The sequence below is a fragment of the Drosophila subpulchrella genome, unplaced genomic scaffold (assembly GCF_014743375.2).
Source record: "Drosophila subpulchrella strain 33 F10 #4 breed RU33 unplaced genomic scaffold, RU_Dsub_v1.1 Primary Assembly Seq125, whole genome shotgun sequence".
Taxonomy (NCBI): domain Eukaryota; kingdom Metazoa; phylum Arthropoda; class Insecta; order Diptera; family Drosophilidae; genus Drosophila; species Drosophila subpulchrella.
Window position 1 is genome coordinate 249,982 of NW_023665467.1, and position 20,211 is coordinate 270,192.

Sequence of the window (20,211 nt, forward strand, 5' to 3'; positions counted from 1 at the left end):
AACTGGGAGCACAGGAAGCAGGACCCAGCGCAGTAGCACGATCGAGGCATGGCAACGGAGGTGGAACAACGCGACCACAGCACGGTGGACGCACAGGCTAATTCCCAGTTTAACCCCTTGGCTGCAGAAAAGACACGGCCAGGTAGATTTCTACCTCACGCAGATGATCTCCGGGCACGGATGCTTCAAGGAATACCTGCATAGGTTTAAGCACGAGCCAAACCCCTTCTGCGACCAGTGCGGCACAGGAAGCATCGAAGACGCGGAGCACGCGTTATTCATCTGCCCCCTATACGCTAGGAACCGAGCCGAAGCTGAAACAATGACCGATTGTAACCTGACAGCGGACAGCGTGATCAGCTGCATGCTGGAAAACCAGCGCATGTGGGACGCGATAGCCAACATGGCCGCTAGCATCCTGAAGGATCTAAGGCGTCGAGATCGGAGTCCACCGCCAGCCGTCAATTTGCGGCAGGCCCGCGGGATCGAAACTTTTCTATCTCTTCTCTTCTTCTACCACTTTTATTCCTGTATATATTTAAGCTTTATTTTATAATAAAAATAAAAAAATAACACGGATGCCTGCAAGGATGGTTTTGGGGCAGTTTTACTTCAGATGTTTGATGGCCAATCACACCCTGTTTACTTCTGGAGTAGAAAGACCCAGCGTTCAAGGACACCACTAGAAAAGACGATATTCAGCGTGAAGTTGCAGCTTATGTGATGTATCCTCAGGATTTCAGCTGCGATGTTGTGCACAAGCCAGGGGAAAAGATGAAGCACGTGGATCACTTGAGCCGGCATCCAGTCGGTCTGGATTGTCACAGCAGAAGTAGCAGCACGCATCAAGATGGCACAGCAAAATAATGACTACTTAAAGGCGATTGCAGTTATTCTCCAGGATCGTCCATACCAAAACTATAATATGAAAAGAGGTATACTCTACCGAACCGTCGAAGGCAATGACCTTATAGTTGTGCAAAAGTCCATGGAGAAAGAAGTCATTCGAGAGTCACACTTTGCAGTTCAGAAGACTGTTCATTGCGTAAAGCAGCAGTTTTGGATCCCTCATTTAGAGCGGAAGGTTACGAATTGTACGCCAACTGTATTAAATGTATCATTTACAGTAAGAAGTTGGGCAAACAAGAAGGGCTCTTACACTGCATAGCCAAACGAGACACTCCGCTGCATACACTACTCGTGGACCACTTAGGACCGGTGAACGCCACGTCGAATTATTAGGAATATATATTGGCATTTGTGGATGGCTTCGCCAAGTTTGTTTGGCTTTACCCCACCAAATCTACAGGATATGAAGAAGTCATCAAGAGATTCACCGAATGGTCCAATGTTTTTGGATTTCCAAAACGAGTTTTCAGCGATCGGGGAGCAGCCCTTACGTCTGGCGCATTTGAAAAGTGGCCAAGCGTCAGCAAAATCGATCACGTCTGCTCAACAACTGGAGTTGCTCGTGGAAATGGCCAAGTCGAGCGAGTTAACCGATCGATTCTTGCTGTTATCGCCAAAATCTCTGCAGAAGAACCAAGCAAGTGGTTTGAATATGTACCTCAGCTGCAAAAGGCTATAAACTCACAAAAGAACAGCTCAAGAAAGCTTTCACCCTTTGAGATATTATTTGGCACAAAAATGTACAGCGTCCGCAAAGCAGCGCAAGTGGAAGGACCTAGTACTACAAGCACCAGCTGCGATAACATGAAGCTGTGGAGGTTCATAGAAGATAACGACGACGAATTTGCATCATCAGAGTCAGATGAAGATGAGCAGTAGGGCCGAGTATAAGGTGGTAAGGCAGAGCTGAGCATCGAACACATTTGCCTCGTTGTGAATGACATTTAGCGTTCCAAGAAAGCATTGAGAGAAGGAGCTGATAGAGAATAAGGAAAGTAGTCGAAACCAGAAGTCGTTGGAAGCGGTCGCATCATCAGTTGCTAAAGTTGTTAAATAAAGTCGTCAGGAATTTACAATTTCCACATATTGTAACACCCATATAATTATCTCAGCATTATATTAATCCTAATAAACTATTATACTATAATACCAACTCTACATATATATATATATATTATTAAAATACAACAAAAGAGAAAGATATGTTTTCGATGGAACGGTAGGTCGACGGAAATGGCTAGATTGACCAGCTATTATGTATATACTTCCTACACTTTTTATACCCGTTACTCGAAGAGTAAAAGGGTATACTAGACTGGTCAGAAATTATGTAACAGGTAGAAGGAAACATTTCCGACCCTATAAAGTATATAAATTCTGGATCAGGATCAGTAGCCGAGTCGATCTAGCAATGTCAGTCTGTCCGTCTGTCTGTCCATCCCTATAAACGCTGTGATCTCGGATACTATAAATGCTAGACATTTAGCATATGGATTGTAGATCCGTGAGCTTCTTGCGCAGCGCAAGTTTGTTTCAGCAGGGAGCCCAAAGCTGTGGCGCCCAGTTTTCCTACTAGAAACAAAATTTTAACTGTCACGCCCAGTCTAACGCCCGCAAACTTCAAAAAATCGTAAATATGAACGCGAATATCTCGGAAACTATCAAAGAATTGGGATTTCAGATTTAGATTACGTAGCTTTTTACGCAGCGCAAGTTTGTTACGGGAATATGCAACGCCATTCTAACGCCCACATACCGCCCACAATTTTCATGGTAGAAAAAATTTTTAGCTTAAATGTATTAGCTTCGTCAATACCACAACCACTCTAACGCACATATCGCTTAAATCTGTCTCCGCCCACATAACCATATATTGCGATCGCGGTTAGGTGGCGCTTTACTCACTTTGGTCTTTTTAGCTAAGTAACGGGTATCTGATAGTCAAAGCACTTTACTATAGCGTTCTTCCTTTTTTTTTAGTTTATTTGTGAAGGGTAGGTAGGTAAATATTTATTACATATAACTGAGACACTTTTAAACTAAAATTAATTTCCCAAAATAATGCAAGTTTGCGCACAATTGTTAAGTATAACGTTTTTTTCAGAACCGGATCCAAAATGGTATTTGATTTGATTTATGGATTGTAGCACATCCTATCAATGAATGTCAATGAGTCTTTACACCAGCGGTCCCCTTAAAATTTGCACGAGGCAACTGTGGGTATGCCGAGAACAGTTGTACACTCTAAGTGTAGCGGCAGAGATCGAACCAAGAATTTGCCTATGCCCGCTTGATGGGAGGTTGCCCACTGGTGGTATACACCATACCAATATAATTAATATGAAATTACCTGTAAGATATTTAGTCTATATTCGATCACATTAATTTTGCCATCCGATCCATTTAAAACAGAGAAAATATGTTCCAACAGTTCTTTGACAATAAGCCAATCAGAGCATTTTGTCGATAAAAGCTTTAAAGATTCAAGTGATTCTCGTCGTGCGATGTCCCCTTTACTGTATAGATTTTGTATAAGTACGTTTCCAACTTTTCGAGCATAACGATTGCAATCGAAGTTTAACATATTAAAAATTAATCCAATACTTTCAAGTGTGTTTTCAGGGCTTCGTAAAATCGACCGTTGTAAAGGGGGATATATATATGAATCAAATTCTGATTCGGTAAGCGATTCCAATAGTGGGCGGCAGGCTGTAATGAACGACTTATCAGGTTTGGATTTGCATGAAATCATGCTCTTTACAAAGTATTCCGACAGCTTCTCTGTATTGTTTTGTAATATAACTGACTTTTTGCTTTTAGATTCAAATTTAATCATGGCCATGAACATAATGGTAACATTACTAGTTGCTTCCAGTTGAAATAATATGTCAAAGGTTTCATCAAAAATTAAGGTACTATCCCATAACTCAAACAATATTTTTGTTCTTGCATCTGCAATTTTTTGGTTTGGAGATAATAAAGTTAGTTGATAGAATAGCGACTGATATTCAACTATTCTTTTTTTTTCAGTTTTAAAGATATTAGAATTTCTGTCTGCATGTTTCTGTAATAGAGATATCCATCCCAATGCTATAACAGCCGATTTACAAGATTTTTGAGGGGTAGCACTTGCAAATTCTTTGAATAAAAGTGATTTAAAGACGTTTAGCATATGTTCAATCGTTAAATCATGGTGAATTGTTGCAAGGTCAATAAGAAGCTCTCTAACTATTCGTTGCGACGCAAGATCCTTATACTTTGTTATCGTAGTTCCAATCACTTTACATATGCCTCGAATAATTGCTGAATTTATACCTATAAGTAAGAAAAAAATATTATTTTGTAATAAGTTATACAAATTTGGATAAATTTCTGCTGTCATTCAAATTTTTTAAAAGTATTTGTTGAGGCTTTCACCGTTTTACGTAAGCCCAAGATCGCATTCCACGGAAAATTGCCGAGAACTCGGCCAAATTCAGAAAATTCATGTAACGACACATTTTAAAAAGAAAACTTTTCTATCAGGCTCTGGTTTTCAGATTCACAACGAAGGGCTTATCCCACTTATAACGCGCACAAGCCGCCAAAATCTGTGGCTACTACAGTCTTAATGCTAGAAAAAAATGTTAGTTTAAATGTATTGCTCCGGTCAATCACTATAAATGACTTTAAACAAGAAAGGAAGTTAGCTTCGGCAAGCCGAAGCTTATATACCCTTGCAGCTATAATTATTAAATTTAAAAACACAAAAAATGATATTCTCAATAGTATAAGATAATATGTCCAAAAACACCGAAGCTATAATTTGTTTCATATAATTTTCCTACCAATTTTCCGATCGTTCCTATGGCAGCTATATGATATAGTCGTCCGATTTTGATAAAATTAAATTCGAAATTCAGAACTAATTAAAAAATGTTATTTCCAAGCGTTGGAGGTTATATGCTAAAAAACACCGAAGATATAATTTTTTTAAATTTTTTTGTCCGATTATTCCTATGGGAGCTATAAGATATAGTTGTCCGATCCGGCTGGTTCCGACTTATATACTACCTGCAAAAGATATAAGACTTTTGGGAAAGTTTCAGCCCGATAGCTTTAAAACTGAGAGACTAGTTTGCGTAGAAACGGACGGACAGACGGACAGACGGACATGGCTAGATCGACTCGTCTAGTCATGCTGATCAAGAATATATATACTTTATGGGGTCGGAAACGTCTCCTTCACTGCGTTGCAAACTTCTGACTGAAATCAATATACCCTCTGCAAGGGTATAAAAATATTGCTACGCCCACAAACCTCCCAAAATCGTCCGCAAAAAAGCAAATATTTCGTAATCTATAGAAGCTACAAAGTCGGGACTAGGCATTTAGTTCTGGAGATTATTGCGCAGCATAAGTTTGATTCAGCTAAGAGCCATGCCCATTCTAACGCAAAAACCCAAACCGCAAAAAACTGTTTCGCTCACAGTTATTATGCTAGAATAAAAATTTATTGGTTTCGTTAATAACTATCGATTGACGTATAAAAGATTTCGCAGGATTTCGTAAGTGCATAACAAAATTGCGCTGCGTACAAGGCTACGGAATCTAAATCTGAGTCCCCATTCTCTATCTTTGATAGTTTCCGAGATATCCGCGTTCATACTTACGATTTTTTGAAGTTTGTGGGCGTTCAAGTGGGCGTGGCAAACTTTTTTTTGGGTCAATCGGAAGGTATCTAGCATGAAAACTGTAGGAGCCACAGTTTGTGGGCGTGGCACCCTGCTGAAACAAATTTGCGCTGCGCAGGAATCTCAAGAATCTGCATGCCTAATCCCAGTATTGTAGCTTTTATAGTTTCCGAGATTTCAGCGTCCATACGGACAGACGGACATGGCTAGTTCGACTTGGCTAGTGATTCTGATCAAGAATACATACATTACATACTTTCCGACGAATCTAGTATACCCTTTTACTCTACGAGTAACGGGTATAAAAATGTGCCTAACGAAAAAGTTTAACAGTAAACTTGAAAAAAAATCAAGGAAGAACGCTATAGTCGAGTACCTCGACTATCAGATACCCGTTACTCAGCTAAAGGGACCAAAGGAAAATGGAGATATGCAAGCAGCAAATGCGCCACCTACCGGCGGTAGACAGATTTAAGCGTTGTGGGCGTTAGAGTGGGCGTGGCAAAGTTTTTTTTAAATCAATCGATAGGTATTGACGAGACCAATACATTTCAGTTAAAATTTTTTATCTAGCATGAAAATTGTGGGCGCCACAGATTTGGGCGGTTTGTGGGCGTTAGAATGGGCGTGGCATATTCGCTTAACAAAATTGCGCTGCGTACAAAGCTACGGAATCTAAATCTAAAATCCCGTTTCTCTATCTTTGATATTTTCCGAGATATCCGCGTTCATATTTACGATTTTTTGAAGTTTGTAAGCGGTTTGTGGGCGTTAAAGTGGGCGTGGCAAACTTTTTTTAGGTCAATCGGTAGGTATTGATGAGAACAACACATTTCAGTTAAAATTTTTGTTCTAGCATCAAAACTGTAGGAGCCACAGTTTTGGGCGGTTTGTGGGCGTTAGAGTGGGCGTGGCACTCTTCTGAAACAAACTTGCGCTGCGCAGGAATCTCAGGAATCTGCATGCCTAATCCCAGTATTGTAGCGATCATACGGACAGACGGACAGACGGACATGGCTAGATCGACTCGGCTAGTGATCCTGATCAAGAATATATATACTTTATGGGGTCGGAAACGCTTCCTTCTGCCTGTTACATACTTTTCGACGAATCTAGTATACCCTTTTACTCTACGAGTAACGGGTATAAAAACTGTGTATTTTAACATTCTAAAAAATCTATTTTAATATTACAGCTGAGTTCGCTGAAATCGGCGGTTAACTGGACGCTAAAATCAGTTCTATCTTTGTCCCGACCGAATGTCAGTTTTGCACAGATATCTTGAAATCAAAAAGTGCGACAAAATAGTTCTTGATATTTACCTTGTTAATTAACTAAAAAGGCTCCCCGTTTGTTGCCCTTTTTGACAAGAACAAAAGGACTTATAATTTCGAAATTTGATTCCTCGTACATTTCAATTTTCAGCCACTCATAGATTTGTTCTTAAACCACGCTCGAACTAACCGTCGCGGTCGCGAGGTTATTGAGCTATCATCAGTAAAGAACACTCCGTATTTCTACGCCAGTTGTTTTTACTTTCTCTGATTGCGCACCAACACTTTGCTACTATATATTAGTTCTTTTTAAAATCTGCGTTGTTTAAAATGTCAAATGTCTGCATACAATTTGCAGTTGTTTGGTCTTTCTTGAGCTTTACGTATAATATAACTATAAATGTATTGTTATCAGGTCCAACTACTTTGCTAGTTATGTTTATATTTAATTGGACACGATTCGTAATGTATTTCCTTTCAGCTGGCTTTTCCTTTTTCGCGCAGTTTTAAGAAATGTGCCCGAACTTATTGCACTGATAGCACTTACAGCTGTGTTCATTGAAATAGCAGTGCTTACGACCAGCACGTATAAAATTGAAAAACACTATTATAAACACAACATTGAGACAAAACTTAGATACAACAGTTTTAATTATTTATTTTTAAATAATTTAACGATTTTTTCCTGTTGGGTACTTCAATATTTTCGAAATATGGATAATAAAAAAAAGGACTGAATTTAAATAGCAATCTTAAAATAAAACAAGAAAGGAAGTTAGCTTCGGCAAGCCGAAGCTTATATACCCTTGCAGCTATAATTATTAAATTTAAAAACACAAAAAATGATATTCCTATGGCAGCTATATGATATAGTCGTCCGATTTTGATAAAATTAAATTCGAAATTCAGAACTAATTAAAAAATGTTATTTCCAAGCGTTGGAGGTTATATGTTGAAAAACACTGAAGCTATAATTTGTTTCATATTATTTTTCCAAAAATTTTCCGATCGTTCCTATGGCAGCTATATGATATAGTCGTCCGATTTCGATAAAATTTAATTCAAAATTCAAAACTAATTAAAAAATGTTATTTCCAAGCTTAGGAGGTTATATGCTAAAAGACACCAAAGATATAAGATAAGATAAGATAAGATAAGATATAGTTGTCCGATCCGGCTGGTTCCGACTTATATACTACCTGCAAAAGATATAAGACTTTTGGGAAAGTTTCAGCCCGATAGCTTTAAAACTGAGAGACTAGTTTGCGTAGAAACGGACGGACAGACGGACAGACGGATATGGCTAGATCGACTCGTCTAGTCATGCTGATCAAGAATATATATACTTTATGGGGTCGGAAACGTCTCCTTCACTGCGTTGCAAACTTCTGACTGAAATCAATATTCCCTCTGCAAGGGTATAAATATGATAAAATTCAATATGACTCATAAGTAACTTAATCCTACTATATAAAGATTTAATTACGACCCAATATTTTGTTGTATAGCCTTTATTGGCTTTTACAGGCCAACACCTACCTGACATGGAGTCTACCAAGTCCTCGCAACACTTCCGGGAAATCTGGCCTCATTCCTTCTGCACAACTTGCCAAAGCTGCGGCTTAGAAGTCGGGGATTTCTTGGTAACAACGCTTATTTCCCCTGATAAGTTCTCATACGGATTTCAGTCCGGGGACTGTGCTGGCCACGGCATTACGTCAATTTCTTTTTGGCTAAACCACTCCTTGGCCAATTTGCTAATGTGTTTAGGATCATTGTTCTGCTGAAATGTCCATATTAAGGACATTTCATCATAAATATACGACTGAATGACGTTTCTCAGTATATTTACGTAAACATGTTGGTCCATGATCCAATCGATCAAACGTATGGGGCCCACACCGCTGTATGAGAAACTTGCCCATATCATGATTATGTTTGGGCGGTACTCATTGCTGGTGGTCGACGGACATACTATTTTAAACGTGTTCCACCAAATAACACTAGCTTAGACTCATCTGTCCAGAGGATAGATCGACCTTTGAAAGTTGCTAGTTCAAGTGGCTTTTGGCAAACTTCAACCTGTATTTGGGGTGTCCATTACTAAGTAATGGCTTCTTTCGTGTACTTCTCGCATTCAAATTTTCATCTAACAGACTTCGGAGAATAGTGCCAATACTGATTCCCAAACTCAAATCCGTTTTTATAGTCCAACAGGATGCAAAAGGATAAGCTGTTCTGAAGCGCACTATGCGTACGTCCTATACAATTGTGGTTTTCCGTATCGCAGCATAATCGGTTCATAATACATGGCATTGTAAACCATATTGGCTAGACATTTTAAGGGACACTGAATATATTGACACGTTTTGCCCTCCTTTCTAAGCTCAATCATTTTTTCCTTTCTCCCTTGAAGCAATGATGTCCTCTACCCACTAAAAAAATTTTTTTTTCCATAGTTATAGTATTATCGTTCAATTTAAGTAATGGTCTTAATTAAACACACTTTTCACCAAATTACAAACATTTTCGGTACTTTTCCTGAAATAAAATCAAAAACTGTTATTTCAGTGAACAGCCAAAATGTTGTGCCAGTGTGCAAAAATTTGAAAACAACCCAAAAACAGACCAAATCTAATGGGGCTTTTGCTAGTTTTGTATCTCTATGATCAAAAAGGACTTTGCTAATAAACCCTTATATAGTTTCGCTTCTTTCGCACTGCTATTTTAATGAACACAGCTGTAGCTCCTCCCTTTATTTGGTATTCGTTGGATAACGTTTTCTTCTCAATTATATGAAAAGCTCTCTTTTTTGTAGCTTTTACTGGTCGCCTTTGGTTTTTCATTATATTTTTGTCGTTGTTTTGCATTATGCTTTGGGCACTATTTAAACTTGAAAATTCACCACGAATGTGTAATATTTTTACATTAAATACTCGTAGAATAAAAGGGTATACTAGATTCGTCGGAAAGTATGTAACAGGTAGAAGGAAGCGTTTCCGATCCCATAAACTATACACTACTGGCCAAAATAATAAGTACACGCTTATGAGGTTTCTTAAACGTCTCGTAAACTTATTTTTATTAACATAAGGAAAAATATAAAGATACTTTTAGTTTTCAAACATATTAGAGATTATAAAAAAAGATAACATAAGCATTTTTCTATTCAAATAAAAATGTTGTGATCGATTAATTCTAAAAAACATAAAAAAGGGTTGGCCAAAATAATAAGTACATCAATTCTACAATGTATAAAACTTAAAACTTATTACTTTTTTTCTTAGTATGTGTAAACTTATGCTAATATCCTGTATATCCACCTTTATTTTGTAGGACTTTTGCGACTCTTTTGGGCATGCTAGCAATAAGTTTGCGACAAGTGGGCACTGGAATCTCGTACCAGGTTTTTTGGACATATTGCCACAATTCTTCGGAATTTCGAAAAGTTTTTGTCCCAATTCGACGTTTTAATTCTCCCCATAAGTGTTCTATAGGATTTAAGTCTGGAGACTGACTTGGCCAACTCATAACATTTACCTCATTTTCTGTAAACCAGGTTTTGACTAACTTTGAGGTGTGTTTAGGGTCGTTGTCTTGTTGAAAGACCCATCTCAAGGGCATGTTTTCTTCAGCATATGGTAACATAGTGCCGGCCAATATATCCTTATAACCAAATCGGGTCATAGTATCAGATATGCGATGTATTGGACCAACGCCAAGAAAAACAGCCCCAAACCATTATACATCCGCCTCCGTGCTTTACGGTCTTCTTTGTGTACCGGACGTCAAGTTCTTTGCCTTTTGGGCGTCGCACATATCTTCTGGAGTCATTTCCAAAAAGATTTATTTTTGTCTTGTCGCTCCATAAAACATTATTCCATTTTGAAGACCCATGTGGCCCATACCAAGCTAAATGATTTTTGGCAAACTGTTCCCTCATCTGAAAATTTTTTCCTCGAAGTAATGGAACATTTCTAGCTATACGTCCTGGTAGGTTAGCTTCTTCCAGTCTACGACGAACCGATCGGGATGATATTTCATTGTCAATTTCACCGCTGATCGCCTTTGAAGACATGAAAGGATCCTTTTTTGCGAGACTGACGATGCGGGTGTCCGTTGTGTGTGACGATTTCCTCTTTCGGCCTCGTTTTTCACCAAGGACTTTTGATTTTAAGGCATTCTGAACAAAACATACTGAACGTCCAACGCTTTTTGCTATTTCCCGGAGAGATTTCCCTTCTTTCTGAAGATTCACAGCAATCTGCCTTTCTTCAGCTGTACAATGCTTTCTGCGGCCCATCTAGATACATTTTTTGGCTTGGATGTACTTAAATATTTAAGGAGTCAATAAAAATCAACATACCTTAGCCCAATTCTTTGTTTGATCCTTTAAAATTGATAAATAACTTAAGTGTACTTATTATTTTGACCACACCAAAAGCGCTCATTCGGCACAAATTTAAGCCTAGCACTATATAAACGGGGTTCCCCGCTTTCATTTTTTATTTAAATGTTTTGCAACACTGTAACCTTTCAAAATATTATCGATTGGCAGGGCTGTATTCGAAAATAATCGAGCAATATCGCAAATAAGAAAGACGATACCTATGTACTTATTATTTTGGCCAGTAGTGTATATATTCTTGATCAAGATCACAAGCCGAGTCAATCTAGCCATGACCGCTGTGATCTCGGAAACTATAAAAGCTGCAATACTAGGAATAGGCATGCAGGTTCTAGAGATTCCTGCGCAGCGCTAGTTGGCCCACTCTAACGCCCATAACGCTTAAATCGGTCTGCCACCCAAATAACCATATATTGAGATCGCAGGTAGCTGGCTTATTACAACCTCGCTTTGCTGCATGCATATCTCCATCTGCCCTTGGTCCCTTAAGCTGAGTAACGGGTATCTGATAGTCGAGGCACTCGACTATAGCGTTATACCTTGTTTTAGAATGGTTTTAAAGCATAAATCGGACGATACTGCTGCAATTTCACTTTCGATATTCGTACGAAGTTTCTCAATCGTCACGGCTTCAGTACTTGCGTCAATTTGATTTTGTAAGAATTTAACCCAAGATCTTTTTGCAAAATTCGACACAACGACGTCACAGGGATGCCTAACGCTTGATAACGACAAGAGACTAAATTTGATGCTACTGACTCCGAATTCGGTATTACATTTTAATAATTTCGACTCGTTGGATCGTATATTTTTCCATGATGAAAGGACAAACATTACTGAAGAGAATTGTCGAAAAAGCGGGAAAAAATATGGCGACGTTTGCTGTCGGGCGTCGGTTTACTTTTGTAGCGTCCCGATTGAAAACCCCTTTATGTTAATTTTAGTAATAACTATCTTAAAGTTTGCATATATTTCTTTTAATTTAAGGATAAACTTAAAGCTTCTGCACACAGCCAATTGAAATCGCCGTTGCAGTTTTAACCGGATTCTTGTTCACATAGAGAATCGCTGTAGCCAACAGCTGATCGACACGGTGTGCTTATCGTATCCGAAGGGAGAAGACGTGCAAATTCAGTTGTAGGAAAACAACGCAAAACTAAATAAGATTTGATCGCTAGAATGTGGAATGTTTTTAGCTCCAAATAATTATTTCATTGCTATCAGCAAATTAATCAATCATGAAATTTCCATTCAGGTGGACCAAAAGACCAAAAGTGACACCACGAGAATTTTCACAAGTTAGAACCGTTTGGACCCTTCAAAGCATTTTTAACACCTCCCTCGCATACGGTTCTTTGACTATATTAATTTTCAGGCAACAATTTTGGGAGTCGGGTGCGCCTTTAAATGTCTTTTTCTTTAAATAAATAATATTCGTTTTGGTGCAACAGGTGCGAGTCTTGTCAAACCGCCCAAACCTCTGGCTTCCACAATTTTTATGCTAGACACAAAATTTTAACTGCATTTTATTGTCTTCAATACCTATCTATTGACCCAAAAAAAAAGTTTGTCACGCCCACTTTAACGTTCACAAACCGCCCACAACTTCAAAAAATCGTTAATTTGAAAGCGGATATCTAGTAAACTTTTAAAGACAGAGAATTGGAATTTCCGATTTAGAAATTTTAACTGCATTGTATTGTTCTGATGAATACCTGCCCTTCAGTTCTGCAGTAGGGACGCGGTGACATGGCTCAAGGCAAAAGGCTTTTTGTTTTTTGTTTGTGCCTCAAACGCTGTGCCGCTGTTGACGTCAACAGAGAAGTCGGTGCAGCGTAGAAGACTGCCTACGAAAACGATCGTGCAACAAAGAGAGGCAGACATTTGGAGCTTCCCTCTCTTTCTTTGTCTTATAATCTGCCTGCACTGGGCGCTCTCAGAGACAAATTTCGGCCGGTCCGTTATTTCTTTTGCGTCTCTCCGTTATGTTCGGCTAGCGCCTAACATTTCGGCGGAAAAATTTTCGTGGAGCGACATGTGAATGTCCTGATATTTTAGGAGCATTATCGTATATCAAAACAAGGGAGAACGCTATAGTCGAGTACCTCGACTATCAGATACCCGTTACTCAGCTTAAGGGACCAAAGGGAATTGGAGATATGCAAGCAGCAAAGCTAGATTTAAATACGCCACCTACCGGCGGTAGAGTAATTTAAGCGTTATGGGCGTTAGAGTGGGCGTGGCAAATTTTTGGATCAATCGATAGGTATTGACGAGATCAATACATTTCAGTTAAAATTTTTTACCTAGCACGAAAATTGTGGGCGCCACAGGCTTGGGCGGCTTGTGGGCGTGGCATATTCGCTTAACAAAATTGCGCTGCGTACAAAGCTACGGAATCTAAATATGAAATCCCATTTCTCTATCTTTGATATTTTCCGAGATATCCGCGTTCATACTTACGATTTTTTGAAGTTTGTGGGCGTTCAAGTGGGCGTGGCAAACTTTTTTGTGGGTCAATCGATAGGTATTGATGAGAACAATTTATTTCAGTTAAAATTTTTATTCTAGCATAAAAACTGTAGGAGCCACAGTTTTGGGCGGTTTGTGGGCGTTAGAGTGGGCGTGGCACTCTGCTGAAACAAACTTCCGCTGCGTAAGAAGCTCAGGAATCTGCACGCCTAATCTCAATGGCCTAGCTCTTATAGTTTCCGAGATCTCAGCGTTCATCCGGACGGACAGACGGACGGACAGACGGACATGGCTAGATCGACTCGGCTAGTGATCCTGATCAAGAATGTATATACTTTATGGGGTCGGAAACGCTTCCTTCTGCCTGTTACATAATTTCCGACGAATCTAGTATACCCTTTTACTCTACGAGTAACGGGTATAAAAAACAACTTATATTGTTTTATAAAAGAAATTTTTGATTATAGTAAAATTAAGTAAATTGAATTTACTTATAATGTTATGTTTACGTATTGTACATTATTATTACAACATAATTTTTTAGTTAAGTTATAGAATTTTAGTCCGTTGAAATTGATTTAAATATTTAAAACATTTTAATACTAACATTTTTATAAAAAACGTACTGTATATTTTACTCAAGAAGTAAAAATTTGAAAGGCGTATTTTTTCGCTTTAGAAAGGGTACAGGTGCAGTGGCACGCGCCAACAGCGAAGAGAATGCAAAAGAAATCAAGTAAATGGGTGAGAGGAAGACTTGGTGCATTCTGCTTGAGTGATTAAAATGGAAGCATCCATTTAAATTGTGCGTAACAGAGTTACTTTAATCGTTTCTTTAAGTTAATATAATAAAGTCAGGTAAGTGTTACATTAAGTTTAAGATGTTGTGCTTGTTGATCTTGGTTTGAAGTACGTAAAAATGTTGAAGGTATTCAATGGGTTCCATTAAACGAAAGTGGATGATGAAATGTTTCGTGCCAAAAAAAAACCGCAAAGGGTTTATATGTTACACAGTAAAGAGAGTTTTTTAATCATATGCCCCCCTATGCCCGTTGGCAAGGACTCCGAGGACCCGGACACATGTTTGAGAAAGGCGATGACGAACGTGAAAAACAAACTAACAAAACAAAAAATCAGAAATACTAAAAATTGTCCCTTAAACGAAAATTTGAATAAAACGATCTAATTAAAATGAATTTAAATGTAATTCAAAATTTATGTGTTTTAAATTCTATATTTTCATAAGTGAAAACTCATGGGAAATATTCTGAACTTCACAAGTGATTTCACTTGGGACGTGTCACTCATTGGAAATATTCTGAATTTCACAAGTGATTTCACGTGGGACGTGTCACCGGCACGTGACAGGCGATACGACAAATGAGTATAAGGAACAAGTGAAATCCCGTGGTACTTCGAAAAATTTTCATTTGAATTTTCACTTGTGAAAAAGAGGACATCCCATGCAATTGTCTATATGGAGGGTCACTTGTTCTTCACTTGTGCAAGAGGACATGTCCCACGGGATTTACAAGGTGATACACAAGTTAAACTTTTTTTTAGGAACTGAAGGGTATCGATTGACCCAAAAAAATGTTTGCCACGCCCACAAATCGCACAAAACAGTGGCGCCCAGAATTTTCATGCAAGAAACAAATTTAAACTGATATGTATTATTCTCGTCAATACCTATTGATAGACCCAAAAAATGTTTGCCACGCCCACTCTAACGCCCATAACGCTTAAATCTTTTTGCCCTATATTGAGATCGCGGGTAGGTGGCGTATTACAATATCGCTTTGCTGCTTGCATATCTCCATCTCCCTTTGGTCCCTTTAGCTGAGTAACGGGTATCTGATAGTAGAGGCACTCCACTATAGCGTTCTTCCTTGTTTTTAATTTAAAATATGGCGTTAAACTCCAAAACATTTGAGCTGTGAAGGACATCAACTACCCCTTCCGTTCAAAAAAAAAGTTTCACTTGTGAATACCGCGGGACATCGCGCTTGGACGAGTGAAGAACAAGTGTCACTCGGTGTCCGCTTTTTCACAAGTGAAAATTAAAATGAAAATTTTTCGAAGTCACTTGGGATTTATCTTGTTCCGTATACTCAATTGTAGTATAGCCTGTCACCTGCCAATGACACGTCCCACGAGAAATCACTTATGAAATTCAGAATATTTCCGATGAGTTTTCACTTATGAAATCAAGTGACACGTCCCACGTGAAATCACTTGTAAAATACAGAATATTTCCAATGAGTTTTCACCTATGAAAATATAGAATTTAAAATACATACATTTTTATTTACTTTTCACTTCATTTTAACTAAATAGTGTTATTTAGGTTTTCTGTTAAAGGACAATTATTGTTAGTAAGCCTAGTTTTTTGTTTCGTTAATTTACTCTTTACATTGGTCAACGCCTTCCTTAAACATATGTCCGGGTTCTCAGAGTCCTTGGCCAAAGCTCCTGATAAAAGGTATGGGCATATTTTAAAAAAATGTGATTTATTTGTTTATTTGTATATTTACCTTTTAGAGCTGTGTATAACCCTTTGCGGAATTTTTATTTGCACAAACGATTTCATCATCCACTTTCGGCTATCGGAACACATTGAATACCTTCAAAATTTACGTACTTTAAACCAAGATCAATGCACAACATCTTAAACTTAATGTAACACTTACCTGACTTTATTATTTTCACTCTAAGAACCGAAAAAGTAAATCTGCTGCGCACAATTCAAAAGGCTTGCTTCCTCTTCAATAACTCAAACTCAAACAGAATGCACCAAGTCTTCCTCTCACCCCTTTACTTGATTTCTTTTGCATTCTCTTCGCTGTTGGCGCGTGCCACTGCACCTGTACCCTTTCTAAAGCGAAAAATTACGCCTGTCAAATTTTTACTTCTTGAGTAAAATATACAGTACGTTTTTTATAAAAATGTTAATACTAAAATGTTTTAAATATTTAAATCAATTTCAACGGACTAAAATTCTATGACTTAACTAAAAAATTATGTTGTAATAATAATGTACAATACGTAAACATAACATTATAAGTAAATTCAATTTACTTAATTTTACTATAATCAAAAATTTCTTTTATACAATATAAGTTGTTTTTTATACCCGTTACTCGTAGAGTAAAAGGGTATACTAGATTCGTCGGAAAGTATGTAACAGGCAGAAGGAAGCGTTTCCGACCCCATAAAGTATATACATTCTTGATCAGGATCACTAGCCGAGTCGATCTAGCCATGTCCGTCTTTCCGTCCGTCTGTCCGTCCGGATGAACGCTGAGATCTCGGAAACTATAAGAGCTAGGCTATTGAGATTAGGCGTGCAGATTCCTGAGCTTCTTACGCAGCGGAAGTTTGTTTCAGCAGAGTGCCACGCCCACTCTAACGCCCACAAACCGCCCAAAACTGTGGCTCCTACAGTTTTTATGCTAGAATAAAAATTTTAACTGAAATAAATTGTTCTCATCAATACCTATCGATTGACCCAAAAAAAAAGTTTGCCACGCCCACTTGAACGCCCACAAACTTCAAAAAATCGTAAATATGATGATAGAGAAATGGGATTTCAGATTTAGATTCCGTAGCTTTGTACGCAGCGCAATTTTGTTAAGCGAATATGCCACGCCCACAAGCCGCCCAAGCCTGTGGCGCCCACAATTTTCGTGCTAGGTAAAAAATTTTAACTGAAATGTATTGATCTCGTCAATACCTATCGATTGATCCAAAAATTTGCCACGCCCACTCTAACGCCCATAACGCTTAAATTACTCTACCGCCGGTAGGTGGCGTATTTAAATCTAGCTTTGCTGCTTGCATATCTCCAATTCCCTTTGGTCCCTTAAGCTGAGTAACGGGTATCTGATAGTCGAGGTACTCGACTATAGCGTTCTCCCTTGTTTTGATATACGATAATGCTCCTAAAATATCAGGACATTCACATGTCGCTCCACGAAAATTTTTCCGCCGAAATGTTAGGCGCTAGCCGAACATAACGGAGAGACGCAAAAGAAATAACGGACCGGCCGAAATTTGTCTCTGAGAGCGCCCAGTGCAGGCAGATTATAAGACAAAGAAAGAGAGGGAAGCTCCAAATGTCTGCCTCTCTTTGTTGCACGATCGTTTTCGTAGGCAGTCTTCTACGCTGCACCGACTTCTCTGTTGACGTCAACAGCGGCACAGCGTTTGAGGCACAAACAAAAAACAAAAAGCTTTTTGCCTTCAGACATGTCACCGCGTCCCTACTGCAGAACTGAAGAAACCTTTGTAGGTTTTCAAAGTAGCTGTTATAGAAGAACTAAAGTACTGTCCGCCAGCTGACCCGCACTAAATAATTAATTGGCGCTCAACTAGTGGTATTTATTTATCCTACCGGAACACACAACAATTCACATAAAATGTAAGTGGGCCCTTCGGCCGAACCTTTTACGTCTTCGAAACAAAAAATTTTCGAATTATTGCAAAAGGAAAAAAAAGCACAAGCATTAAATTTTGCCCTTATAACGATAAAGGTGACCAAAATTAGAAATACAAATAAACAAGTGTGAAGTGAATTTTCGAAAGATCTCAGCATTTACATTGATGGCCACAGTTTGTTTATTTTTTATTGTGTCCGGTGGAGGGAATTTACCCAATACACCCAAATTTAAAACATAAAAATATTGCACATAATTTTCACTGCAAATTTTTTTTAATTAACAATATTTAATTAACAAAGAAATAAAAAATAAACACATGAGTTATAGTGCGTAGTACAATTTATTTTTGCCCTATAATTTTTTTCTGTGTAACGGCGCATTGTTATTTCGCCCAATACTTAAGTGACTCTTTTTTCTCACTGTGTACTTAATATAAATTTCATGCAGCAGCGCATACATTGTCGCCCTGCAGACATTGTTTTGTTTTTATTGCTCCGCTTATTCGAAGGAACGATCCCAGGGCCCTCCAAATTTGTTTTGTTTGTGTAGCGCTTTTGCATACGCGCGCAGAATTCCGTGCAGTTAAATTCAGCTGCCCGTAGGCGATCTACGCCTTCAGTATAAAAGAAATAATAAATAAGGCAAAGACATGAATCTTTCTTTCAGCAATTTGGGATTCTTAATCGGTAAAATTCTTTATAGCCTCACATGAGCTCCCCGTTCCTCCAATATAGGGAGAATAGACAGTACTCAAGTGACTCGGGGTCTGAGAGTGAAGAACAAGAACGGATCTCACACGTAAGCTGCAACCCCCCAGCCCCCCCTACAAACATGGATCCCGAACAGCTCCGGTCCGTTGTTCAGGACGGCGGCCTGCAATAGCAATGCCCTTGCAAAACAGGCCGCCCGAAACCAGCTCAAAGAGCAAGCACTTAGGCAGCAAATTGAGGAGTTTGCCGGGCAAGTAGCGGCAGTAAGCACTGCGTCAGAACCAGCCCGGACCACTCAAGTAAAAACATTTGCAGCCATAGAAATACACGATACCATACAATGCAACGAGCCTTTAGATGCCGTTAAATGTCTGCCAGAATTTGCGGGGACGCAAGAGTCTTACGTGTCTTGGCGACAAGCAGCTGTAGCCGCCTACCACATTTTCATGCGATTTGATGGCAGCTCCCGACACTATCAAGCGGTCACAATCATTAGGAGTAAGGTTAGGGGTCCCGCTGATGCCGTGCTATCTTTGTTTGGGACTGTGCTGAGTTTCGACGCGATTATAAGTCGCTTGGACTTCACATACAGTGACAAGCGACCGATGCATGTCATCGAGCAAGAGTTGGGCACGCTAAGACAGGGCGGCCTAACCTTGTTACAATACTATGATAAGGTCGAGAAGAACCTCACCTTATTAACAAACAAGGTCAACATGTCTTACATGTCTTACTTAGCAGCTATGGCCAAAGTATTGTGCGACAAATTCCGCGAAGATGCTTTGCGAGTGTTCATCTCCGGGCTCAAACGCAGCCTTACAGATGTGCTCTTCTCAGCAAAACCCAAAGACATGCCGACGGCCCTCGCCTTGGCACAAGAAGTTGAATCCAATCATGAGAGGTACATCTTCGCAACAACGTTTGCAAGAAGTCAAGAGGATAAGGATCGTAATCCAGCTCCCAAGACGCCAGAACGTCAGCAGGACAGCACCCACAAAAACCCGCACTTTAGTAGGCAAAACAAGGCGCAGGTTCATTCTGAACCGCGCAACAATAGGCCCCAACAGGAACCTATGGATGTTGACCCATCTTTTTCTAAGATGTTACTGCATCCCCCAGCCACAGCTTACCAGAGTAGGAGGCCGGCTACGTCTGACAGAACGAACATACAAAAGAAGCAAAGGGTTAACCACATCTCTCAGGGTGGAGAACAGGCAGGAAAAAATTATGCCAGCGTAGCCTCCAATGCAGCATCGAAAATCGAAGATGCCATTGAGGAATACGATTCAGATGCAATAAATTTTTTAGAGCAAACTCCCTGCTACC

The 20,211-nt window shown here is 39.1% G+C and overlaps 2 protein-coding genes and 1 long non-coding RNA gene across 3 annotated transcripts in view; 1 reads left to right on the top strand and 2 right to left on the bottom strand.

Moving 5' to 3' along the window:
* LOC119558646 overlaps positions 1–20,211 on the top strand; it is a 59,991-nt gene that overhangs the window by 28,358 nt on the left and 11,422 nt on the right. The window lies entirely within an intron of this gene.
* The window catches only part of LOC119558645 (eIF-2-alpha kinase activator GCN1), a 51,228-nt gene that overhangs the window by 21,835 nt on the left and 9,182 nt on the right, over positions 1–20,211 (bottom strand). Inside the window, exon 3 of the mRNA XM_037872042.1 lies at positions 3,260–4,224. Within this exon, the coding sequence (XP_037727970.1) occupies positions 3,260–4,224 (965 nt within the window). The remainder of the gene's footprint in view (positions 1–3,259; positions 4,225–20,211) is intronic.
* Positions 16,089–16,573, bottom strand: LOC119558649. The gene is made up of 3 exons (XR_005220322.1): positions 16,427–16,573; positions 16,271–16,360; positions 16,089–16,208 (listed from the first exon to the last, which is right to left on the bottom strand). It is a non-coding gene; the product is annotated as an uncharacterized LOC119558649 (long non-coding RNA).